This window comes from Myxine glutinosa, chromosome 5, assembly GCF_964187855.1.
Source record: "Myxine glutinosa chromosome 5, kmMyxGlut1.1, whole genome shotgun sequence".
Classification (NCBI taxonomy): domain Eukaryota; kingdom Metazoa; phylum Chordata; class Myxini; order Myxiniformes; family Myxinidae; genus Myxine; species Myxine glutinosa.
Window position 1 is genome coordinate 127115745 of NC_136265.1, and position 12350 is coordinate 127128094.

The window sequence follows — 12350 nt, forward strand, 5'->3', positions numbered from 1 at the left end:
ATTTGGGAATTCGAACCAAAGTCGACGCAAATGTTTATTAAAACATGCTTTTTGGAAATCTGAACTGAGATGTTAAGGAATGGCTCACGATTAGGTCTGCCTCCCTCATCCTTATGAGTGGAGATTTCTTAACGAAACAACTAGAAGATTAATTTAATTTAATCGAAGAGCGAAAGATAATCATTTGGTGCATCGGTCGCGAGTTTGGATGGACAGACTTGTCTCGTCATTGGGCAACACGTTTGCTCTGCAATGAATGCCGTGCTCTTCTCAATCGATGTGTTTCATTCTATTGCCGGAAAAGAAAGACGAGACTGACACAGCGGATGTGCTTTCCTGTAGGATTGCTGTGCGATTATGGCAGGTGCTACGCGGTGGGAGAGCAACGTGCACTTTTGTCGCCCCCACTTGCCCGGACATCGTTTAGTCTATAGGATTATTGGGAACGAGGTCAGATAGCAATTGCATATCCCCTGCATCACTCATTAGCAACACAAATATTCTATTTTTTCTGGAAAGGTGACCTGCCAATTGCTTTGCTTTACCAAAATTTCGGCTCGAGCTTTTGCATATAATGGGCCGATTCATCTCTGTACTGCCTTTCACCTTCACTTTGGAGATTGGGGTAGGCCGAGTGGGACAGAGAGCAGCCAGATGTGAGTGGGACGGAGACGGTTTCGATACGCACTCCATCACGCGCGAGTCGCTTCGCCCGTCCGACAGCCTGTCCGATGCAATTTCCACTCTCAAATTAACATGGCAGCTTTGGGACATGGGCTCCATCATTTATTAGCATGTACACTCTATTAATAGGCATCCCTCTTTTATATTGCAGCTCCTGTGGGTTAACTTGTACCTTATTGACATACTTTAATATTGCAACATCTTTGGCTTTGAATATTGTTGAAATTTCACAAAAGGTTGATTTTGTCGGTGATAATTAGTTGGAAGGCTGACCATTTCTGGTTCTCATTTGTTCCGAAGTTGTCCACCTACCTTCTCTCTCAGATTTTGTTAAAGGAGTACCGTAAAATGGGTTGAATAGGGACAGCAAGGTGAATAGGGACACAAACTGAAAAAACGTTCGGAAACCTTTTTTCGCTGAAAATTGATAACCATACTGAATTGTTGATATTTGGGTTGAAAGTGTTCTCTTGTTTTTTTAAAAAGCAACTTATAGTCCTTATTAACCCCATATATGGGTTAAATAGGAATAAATAGGATTTTTATGGCTGTCCCTATTCACCCCGTTTTACGGGTGAATAGGGACAGTCACTAATACAGAAAAAAAAATAATCAAGAAATAGGGACAATTTGGAGAAACTTTTTATCCCATATTTTTTTTCATTGGCACCGTGGTTTATATTATGGGTGCATATTATGTGCATCCATCTGAGCTTTCAATTTAGCAATAAGTTGGAAACTCAGGATTGCTTCTTGATTATTATTTTTTTGTATTAGTGACTGTCCCTATTCACCCGTAAAACGGGGTGAATAGGGACAGCCATAAAAATCCTATTTATTCCTATTTAACCCATATATGGGGTTAATAGGGACTATAAGTTGCTTTTTAAAAAAACAAGACAACACTTTCAACCCAAATATCAACAAATCAGTATGGTTATCAATTTTCAGCGAAAAAGGTTTCCGAACTTTTTTTCAGTTTGTGTCCCTATTCACCTTGCTGTCCCTATTCAACCCATTTCACGGTAACTTTCTCTTTCAATTCGCTGATTCATCTCCATATGCCTGTCATACGCCTCCTGAAAGACTTCCACTACTGACCAGTGCTAGTCCTCCAGCTTCATTCATATCTATTCGATGGATCGTGCACACATTGATGTATCACCCTGTATGGGAAATAACATGGTGATAGTTTATAGCTCGGTCGAGATTGGAACCCAGGTGAGATAGCTCACAGGTGAGTGGCCTCGCTAGATTAATAGTCCTTCCTTTGAAGGCCGCAGCAGAAGAATGACCGACTATACGTGGCACATTGTTAGTGTTGTGAGGGTTTTCCAGGTATGTTTATTATCTGTTAAATAAGACATGAACAGGTACGGTTTTCATCACTTTGTGTCTTACTTTGCTGCCTCCTTTCCCACCCATCCCTGTTTCCATGGTCGATTGTAGTCCCCACAGATGGGGACACTCATGGGAGTCTACCTTCCTTGTTTGCAAAACATCTTTGGCGTGATCCTTTTCCTGCGCATGACTTGGATCGTCGGCACCGCTGGAATTCTGCAATCTTTCATCATCGTCACGATATGCTGCTGCTGTGTAAGTTTGCAGACTTCTTATGAGCCATTAATTTGTGCATAACTGCACAGGCCCGGGTTAAAAGGTCCCAGGAAACCTTGTAATAAGCCTTGTAATTGCACATAAGTGGTCACACACACATCCACCATTATTTATTTATTTATTATTATTCATATATGGATATGAGTACATACAAGTTGGATCACCCGATCAAGATGAGGTTATTTAGACTTGAATAAACCATCAACAAGATTGATGTTTAAAGCTGTAGCAACAATTAACACGGGAGTGCAACATGGCAATGATGGGCCAAATAGACGAATTTCCTTGATACTTCCGCCATCTGCAATGGATGGAGGTTATGTTTACCTCCGCCACCAAAGGTGGATGGAGGTTATGTTTTCACCCCTGTTTGTCTGTTTGTTTGTTTGTGAACAGAATATCTCACAAAGTTGAGTACGGATTCGGACGAAATTTGGCAGAGATGTCGCGTATGTGATAAGGACGAAATGATTAGATTTTGGTGAAGATCCGGATTCGGATCCGGCTACTAGAATTTTGTAAGTGATTCTTCACCATTGGGGAGGTAGGGACAAAAACGATACATAGTGGGATATCTCAAAAAGGTATGGAAGGATTATGCCAGAACTTGATGGATGAGTTGGTTGGATGACAAAAACAATCCGATTTGATTTTGGTTCAGGTCAGCAGACCCAGATCCAGCTTACCAGTGTGGGATATAAAACGTAAACTGTTCAGCCTGGCGGCAGTATGTGCTCTATCGGGTGCTGTTCTCGTTTTAGGTTGTATAGGATCGTATGATGACTACTTACACTCAGTATCAGTCCTGTGGAGACTGTGGAATGTTTATAAATTATCTGTTTCAGTGCTGAATTTTCCAGTATGCAATACGGAAATATGGTGTTTTTTCAGGGAAACAGAATGAAACGTCTGTATTGTTTATAAAAGAAAACGTCTGTACGCCAGACGGCTGTTTATTTCATACTAGTAAAAGTACCCGGTGTTGCCAGGTAACAATGAGTCGCTTCCTGATGGGAATATGAAGAGAGGGAGGGAGGGGAGGAGGGAGGGAGAGGATGGAGGGGGAAGGGGAGAGGGAGGAGAGAGAGGGAAGGGGTAGGGGGGTATGGAGGGGAGGGAGGGGAAGGTTAGTATATTGCACAAAAATGTTAGTCAATAAAAAAATATGGGTACGTAAAAACAAAAATGGAGCTCTGTCTATTGTAACGCCATGGCTTGCAAGAGCAGCCTTAATAGCATTCACCAAGTGGTGGTTAATCATATTTAAAAAGGGTGTTGTAACACACCCAAACTTCCTCGGCCTTGTGAATGCACAGGTATTTCTTGTGAGTGCACACTTGTTAAGTGCACAGGTATTTGTGACTTCATTTGTGGAGCCCTGACCAAGCGGCTTAAGCACTCCAGCAAACACTCCAACAAAATGGGTGATAAGGAACGGCTGGCTTGGCACGCGATAGAAAGCTGATGGCTTCTGGTTGAAATTGCCGAGGAATTTTAAACAGAGGGGCAATACCCCAGGACGCTCACCTGGTAGATTAAAGCAGTATACTACACTGACTAAAGGTATTTTAAACCGTATCATGGCATTTTTAACCAATATCAATGGTTGCTAGAAGACAGGGCAGCATGTACAATCATACTAACTTAATCATAAGACTTTAAATGAACAAAAAAACTATTTTGGGTCCCCCCCCCCCCCCCCGACACCCCCCCTCTCCCCCACCCCCAATACACTACCTTAGACCCCGATTTTTTAAAATGCCGTGAACAAACTTTGGTACATCATGGGTACTGAAGGTTGTGGTCAAGTTTCATCGAAATTGTGTGTAGTTTCTGAGAAAAAGAAGAAAGCAAATACCTATTTTGTGGGGTCAAACCTGGGCCCACAAAAATCCCCTTAGATCCCGATTTTTTTTTTTTAATGCCGTGAACAAACTTTAGTCACAACATAACAAAAATATCATTTGTGCCAAATTTGGTCGCAATCCCATCAGCGGTTTCGGAGAAGAAGTTGCAAGCGTTGACGGACGGATGGACTGACGGACAGACGACGCGCCATCGCATAAGCTTCCCTGAACTTCGTTCCAGGTGAACTAAAAAAAACGTCTATAAACAACATGGTGGTGATAAAAAAAGATTTGCAGATCACTCCTCTCCTCATCCTGTCCAGCACCAGAGGGAACTGGTCTGATTGGCTGGTGACATACACCCCACGCTGAACAGATGGATGGATGGAGACTGAATTTAGAGGCCCATTTCTTCCATAGTATTGATTAGCAACAGAAGGGAACGTGCACACATTTACAGATTTTTCATTTTTTTCCATGCACGTGCACGGTGACAGCCTTAATTGTGATGTTGACCTCGCGCATGTTAAAATAATCTGGTAGAGCAAATTTCAGGGCAGTTGGCTTCGGGGTATGGAATTGTATCGGTCTTAAGAAAAGGCTTCACACATACAGTCGTGGCCAAAAATATTGGCACCCTTGAACATTCTTCAAATAACTCACAATTTTCTCTAAAATAATTTGAAATTGACAAAAGTATTTTGTCTCCACAATTCTTAATTTCACTGTTAATATCACAGAACCTTTGTTTTTCATTCAGAACTTAATATAGCCTTTTAAATCAGAAAATAAAAAGACATGGCATTGACAAAATTATTGACACCCAAGACTTGATATTTGGTAGCACAGCTTTTGGACAAAATAACTGCAGTCAAGCGCTTCCTAAAGCCATAAATGAGCTTCCGACACCTCTCTACTGGCAGTTTGGCCCGAGTGTAGCTGCTCACGAGGAAAAAAGGACCCGAGCCGTTCGGTTCACCGAGGCCTTCGGTTTTGAATACCCGTAAGCTGCGATATCCCAGTCGATGTCCCATGTCCATTCCAGATTTAATCGCATTTACCCATAAGCAATGCTAAGCTCATATCTTCGTGCATTGTCCAGGGGATCATCCATTCTGCCCAGAGAGGCGTACTCGGTAAAGACAATAACAACAATCGCCGTGTAATTGTGTGTTATCGTCATCGTATTGCGATATACCCGAGTAATGAAGACATATTGTTGAAGGCTTTTGCATCATAAGAGCGATAAAGAAGATGAGCTGCAAATGAAACCAATTGTTTTTTTTGCAAATGAGCGTTTTTTTTTAATTCGAAAACGTTTTTGTCGTCAGATTTGCCTTTAAGGTGGTAAGAAAATCCCTGTGAGTAAACTCAGAAAGAAGATTCAAAATTAACACAAATGTTATCATTATTCACTGCATAAATAAATAATCTTGAGCGAAACAAGGTAATATCGGTATCGAGGGAGAATTGTACCAACATCACAGCTTGGCCTGCCAACAGCAGCAGCTTCTCTCGTTCTCCTTCTCCTCTCTTCTCTCCTTCTTTACTTTTCTATCAATGCAGCTCTTTTATTTGGCCTGGCCTCGATGAGGACGACATAGTCTGTGCCTGGAGCCTTCTACATAACAAAAAAAAAAAAAAAAAAAAGAAGCTTTGGCCACCCTGATAGTGGATACCCGGTACCTACTAGCCACGTCGGCCATCACCGTGGCTCATGCGCGTCCACCTGTTGCTCACCTGTCAGGTGAACGCACGACAGGGCAGGTCGGGCACGCGAGTGCCCAGTCAAATGAGACACCTCATAAAATAATTTTGCTGAAGCCACTTAATGGAGGACCCATTCCAGATGATTAACACAGGGATGCGTGTGGCACCGGATTTTATCGGGCGGCACTTTCTGCGATGATGAGAGGGGAAAATTAAATTAGTTTCGTGACTGAGAATTATCGGCGGTGTTAGTCGAGTGTCGTGAAGGAAAGCAGGAAGGATTTTGATCTTTGAATAATTTACGGGCCCTATAAAGAACTCGAACCATTTTTTTTTTAACTAAGTGTAATGATTCCTGTCAATGCCGTTGGTCACGTGAACACGACTTCATTCACAAATCTATGCGGCCAATCAAAAACGGCTTCTCTCGGCCTCTTTGAGCCGAACTTGTCACATTTGGCCCAGCATGTGTCCGCCATTTGCGGAGCATTACTCTTTTTAAATTATTGTGCAAAACATTTTCTGTGATGGAACACACAGCGGGAGCTCACGGAGTGTGCCCTGGAAACCCACTGGCTACCTCTGCCACCGCAGCTGGATGGAGGTGAAGTTTTCACCCCTGTTTGTCTGTTTGTCTGTAAAAAAGATATCTCAAAAAATTAAATGAAATAAAAAAGAAAAATAATAAATAAATAAAAAGGAAAATAAAAATAAAATAAAAGAGCAGTACATATCAACAAATTATGGACTGATTTGCATGGCACTTAGTGGATACGTTGGGTGTGTGGCAAGGATGAATTGATTCGATTTGGGTGAAGATCTGTATCCGGATACAATAATTTTTTTTTTAAAGTGATTATTTACCAAATCGGGCCAAAAACGATATATTGCCTGATATTTCAAAGTTGTGGACGGATTATGACAACACTTGGTGGATGAGTTGAGTAGGTGACAGTGACAAGAACAATATTGGTTCAGGTCCCAATGCAGATCCGGCCTATCAGTGGGAGACAAAACGCAAACTGTTCAGCCTGAAGGAGGTATGCTCGCCACCGAGCGTCGTTGTATTTGCAAACCGGGATTACTCCTCTGCATTTCAGCTTTGAATGCCAATGTTTATCTGGACTCGTCGGTCAGTGGAAAACATGGATGATGAATCTTCTCATGCAAATGTTGAGAAGAGGTATCATGCAAATGAAGCAAGATATCCTCTTGTTTAGAAGACAGGCTCACGCTTTAAACGTTGATTCGCACTCTTTCCTACGGGGGTTATCGTGAAACCACTTTCAACATTTGCTTGAGAAGATTAATTCTCCTGCACTTAGGCATGCCTGGAAAGCAGCGGACTACGCTTCATCGGTGGCAAAAAGTGTCTTTGGCATTGCAACGAAGCCATCTGTGCAAAGCAATAGCTTTTCCGTTTCTTTTTTCGAAATGTCATACAAGTCGGAGGAGGAAATGCTATGCTTCCTCTGTTATGTTCATGACATTATATGCATATACAGCATATATATATATATAGATATATATATATATATATATATAGATATTGTCGCGCGGACCCTTCGGTTAATACCAGGGCTCGCGGATGGACCTAACGGTTTTAATTGGAGGCGACGACCGAACACGGATTTGGCTATAAAACGCGGGAGGAAGAAGGCAAGTGGGAGCTGCGGTAAAAGCGCTTACCTTTGGATGGCGAACGAACTCAAACGGACACGGGGTTAACAAGGAAGGAAAAATAATGCAAGGGTTTATTCAAATAAAAGGTAGGGACAGGAAAACACGATACTAAATCAAAGTCCTAAATTGGGATCCCACACACCAGACTTCAAATACGCCACACAGGAAGATGAATAACCAAAAGAAAAATGTTCGTTATGTAATGTAAATGTAATGTAGTGTGCAGTCTTATCTGTCCGTAGTCTTGCAGTTTAACACGGCCCCGCTCGCGTGCCACCAGGCCCCGCTCCAAGCCTCTCACCGCTCACAAGGTCCGTGCACCAAGCACCACGCGTCCAACGCACCAAAAGCACCACGCGTCCAACGCACCAAAAGCACCACGCGTCCAATGCACCACTAAGCACCACGCGTCCAACGCAGGCCAGCGAGCTCCACACGAGGTCGATCTCCAACACCAACATTTTCTTTTAACAATTTTTATCTCCTGTCCCAAACCGCAGCTGCAGGTAACAACCCCAGGTTGTTCTGCCCCTCCCTGCAGCTGGTCAAATTCCCTACAGGGACCAAATTTCCAGAGGCTCGATCTCCCGATCCCCCTCTGTCCAAATCCAGCCCGGAGCCAACACACTCCCCCAACTGGTCATTCAATTTCGGAGCCTCCGTTGCCAAATCGTAGTGCATGGTGAGGGTCCCCTTGGTCACCACAACCACCTCCTCGGACCGACTCACCTCATCCCCCAAACCCCTTTGGGCCTCGTCAAACTCCACCTCCATGGGACTGTCCCAGGTCCCCAGCCACTGTCAAATCATCCTCATCACCATTACCCATCATTTCTGGCCCCGACAGGCCTTCCCCAATAAATACCCGGTCCGGCTCCATCACACGGACCCCCAATAATGTTACCCCCTTTCGCTCTGCACCACCGCCCTGGTGCTGCAAGAATTCAAATTGCTCCCCCGGCTGATGTGTTGGGGCATCCACCCGGCCCCGATAAACCTTCAGGTCATGATGTGGGAAACATCCCCCATTTACCTCTACACATGCAGTCTCCCCATCTACCTGTGGGCACTCCACACTCACCTGTACGCATTCCCCTTTCACCTCTGCATTTGCAGTCTCCCGTTCCGATTCAAACTCTGCCACCCTTGGCTTCCCCTGTGTTTCCTTCCCCGGTTCACTCCTTCGTTCGTTTATTCCCTCTACCTTTCCTTCCAAACTATCACTCAATCCCTTCATTCCTTCCCTAAATTTATTTCCCCGGGACTCAATTTTTTCCTCCAACCGCTCACCCTGAGCCTCCATTTTGTTATTCAATCCCTTCATGTCTCCCTTCAATTCCCCTTTCATTTCTCCCATTTTATTGTTCATTTCCCGAATTTCTGCATTGGTTCGCTCACTGCTGTCATTCTGAGCATTCATTGCCTTCATTATGTTTTCATACAAGGCCTGTAAATCCATCGGGGCCGTCTTGATAGCAGCGGGGGAAGCTCCACCACTGCTCTCTACCCCCACTACTTCCGACTCACCCCCAAAGCTTCCCACATCTTCCATCCCTTCTTCCATATAGCTTACCTCTTCCATCCGTGGAGAAGAGCTAGCCTCCCCGCGCGGCTTTTACCTCAGAAACCGATTAAATTTAATGACGCACCTTTCGCGTCGTGCAAGCCCAATCGACTATACAAAATTTTCGTCTCGGACTAAAATTTTTTTGCGTTCCTCTCTGCATGCCCAATCGCAATATCATATATCATCAATGGCCACAATACTCGTGGCATCAATCCAAACTTCAAATACCATACCTTCAACTTACCTGGCAAACCACATCCATCAATCCTCTTCAAACCTCTCAAAAGCTTGTTTCTGACCTCCTCCACTCTTCCCACATCATTCAACTCCACTGTATACCCTCTTCACAGGGGCCTCCACCAATGATGGAACCACCTCCCCTCCCAGCTCAAACCTGTGCATGTTATCCACCACTCCTCGTCTCACGACCACACTCCTCGACTTTCTTGCTTTAATCCCATTCTTGCCCACCGCATCAACCTTTCCAGTCGTCCCAGTACCTCTACTGCTGCATCAGCGGACTGTTGGACAACTGTCAGGTCATCCATGAAAGCAAACATCGCTGGCAACCTCTGACCAGGGGCTAGCTCCACTTCTTTCCCATGTCCACTCACCGCACGTATCAACAACTCCATAACCAGCACAAACAAAATAGGGGAGATATACATATTATATATCAATATTATATATCATATTATATATCCTATATCAATATACATATTATATATATATATATACATATGCCTGTGTGTAAACTCACACAAACACACCACATCCTCCTGTACCAATCTCAAAAAGAAAATCTGGAGTTCTTCGCAAGTCTTGATTGGATATATTTGCAGTTATTGCTCTTTCCCTTTTGGACATGATGTATTCCTGTTCGTTGGCATGTAGGTGGAGAAGTATGTAACAATGGTCTGCTTGTGTCCGTGTTGTTTTCACCTTTTATTTCTGACTAGCAGAGTCACCCAGCATTGCCCGAAAAATAAATGTCAGTCACGCAATTTAGCTTAGTGGGCTTTTTGTAGTCAGAGGAAGCCACGCCTCGCTGCCACGCCCTAGTCTAAATCTGATGTGCCCATGTTTTTTATCGTGAAAAGTTACCCCCCATGGGCCCCCTCTTCCCTCTCTAAGTCACTTCCTTAGGCTTTCTATGAGACACAACCGAACAAACAGACGTTCACAAATAGCGTTACTGTATGGAAGATTACAAAGGCATGTAAACAACAAGGCACAGGTTTGTACTACCATTACATGATTTGCAACTGCAATTAGCTTTTGTTTCACCTTTAAGCAACCTCGACCATATCCAATTGTATTTTATGGCTTATCACCTCTTTATCAATAACTAAGTCACTGTTGATAATATATATACGGTATATATATTGTTATGGTTTTCGCCGCCCTTCCTGCCCTTACCAAGGGGAGATTAAGCCCCTTGTTCTTCTTGGGTCGGCACAACCGAGAGACTTGAAACGCCCCTCCTGGGCAAACGCAAGGTAGGGTTTCGAGACAATTCTCGCACGTAGCTAAATACCTGCGCCGCCGCTGAAGCGGGGAATCAAGCCTCGCACGAGCCACGCGTAATTTAAGTACACCGAGCGGATTGCGTACCACGTGGTCCGTGCAGTTACCTTTGGTATTGGAACCCGATTAGAGCGGTTCGATTCGTACCATGCTTAGTCAATGATGGAAAAGACGAGACGGTCGAATAAAGGAAGAACACGATTTAATTATTATTTACACAATGATCGGTAGAAGTACAGAGACACAGGGCAGTCTTAATCAGTCTTATGTAAACCCCAGACACGGGCCCGATCACACTCACAGAGGGGAAATGAAGGTAGGGTGATGTTCACTCGCTGCCTTGGTCGTCCAGGAATGGCTTCGCCCGGCGTGGCTCTCCACAGTCACAGCACGTCCCGCGATGAAGGCAAGCAGGCGGTGGGAGGGATCCTGCAGCGCGTCTCTCGAACAAAGGCCACAGCAGGCAGGCGGGAGGAAAATGTACGCATCTCTCAGCGCGATTGATTAACGGCGCGCTCTAACTCGTGTAACCCAATAGAGGCTCTGTCTCAAGCTCAACCGAGCGTTTAATTGGTAAGAGCGCTTATAGCTTGGTTCATGCGCGTCTTCTCTCAGAACTCGTAACTTGCTCAACACTCACAGAACTTCGAACTTGTTCAAGCGCCTCCCTCCACAGAACTGCGGTGGGGGCTTCGCGCAACGGGTTATATGGCCAACCCCCTTAGCTCTCTCGAATGTTCTAACCACGCCTTGTGACGCAGTGCCGCAGCCACTCCCTTCGAGCCCTGATTGGTGGCTCGCGCTTACCGTCAGCTTCTCCTCCGCCCTCCTTCGGTCTTGCCTCGATTTGCCAGGCCTGCCTCGTGTTAATTTGCGCCAAAAAGCCACAGGCGGCATAAGGCAATAAAGGCGGCATAAGGCAATAAAGGCAGCATAAGGCAATAAAGGCGGCATAAGGCAATAAAGGCGGCATAAAGCAATAAAGGCGGCATAAGGCAAGAAAGGACCTAACTCTCATTATTCTACTCAACACAAAACTAACACAGGAAAAGGACTATGCTCACACATACTAAGAAATAACTGAACTATCACGAGGCTACGTGTTGTTGTGTGACTAAACTATGAGGGGGAAATTAACCTTTATTGTACAAAACTCAAAACCGCAACAATATAAATATATATATAAATATATATATATATATATATATATATATATATAAATATATAAATATATAAATATATATATATTTTTTTTTTTTTTTTTTTTTTTTTTTTGCGGATCCGGGGGTCGGCGCTCCCTTTACCAAAGGGGGGGTTAATCCCCTTGTCTTTTACACTGGCCGATTTTCCCCCAGTCCTGGAAATTACACGCTCCTTTGCGGGGTGAGATTGGCCAGGGTGATTGGTCAATGGGTTCCCAGATACCTTTGCCAATCCCTCAGCAAAGCAGGGATATAATTCCCTGCTCGGACCCAGACAAGATGGAAATTGCCGAGCGGTTTTAGCAATCCGAGGTCCGAGCCGTTAGCGGTTGACTAACCCGATTCTGAGCGGTTCCTATATCGTGTCACAGGTATTCAATTGGGAAGAGACTAAAGCGACCGGATGGAGAGGAAACCAAAAGTAGGAAGAACAAATATGATTTATTATACAGGAATGATTAAAGAGGAAACGAAGGGCAAGAATATACAAGAAGAGGAAATAAAAGGACATAG

General features: G+C 44.2%; 1 protein-coding gene across 1 annotated transcript in view; it reads left to right on the forward strand.

Annotated features, from left to right (window-relative positions):
- The window catches only part of LOC137427127 (solute carrier family 12 member 5-like), a 369173-nt gene that overhangs the window by 238227 nt on the left and 118596 nt on the right, over positions 1-12350 (forward strand). Inside the window, exon 4 of the mRNA XM_068116316.2 lies at positions 2134-2280. Within this exon, the coding sequence (XP_067972417.2) occupies positions 2134-2280 (147 nt within the window). The remainder of the gene's footprint in view (positions 1-2133; positions 2281-12350) is intronic.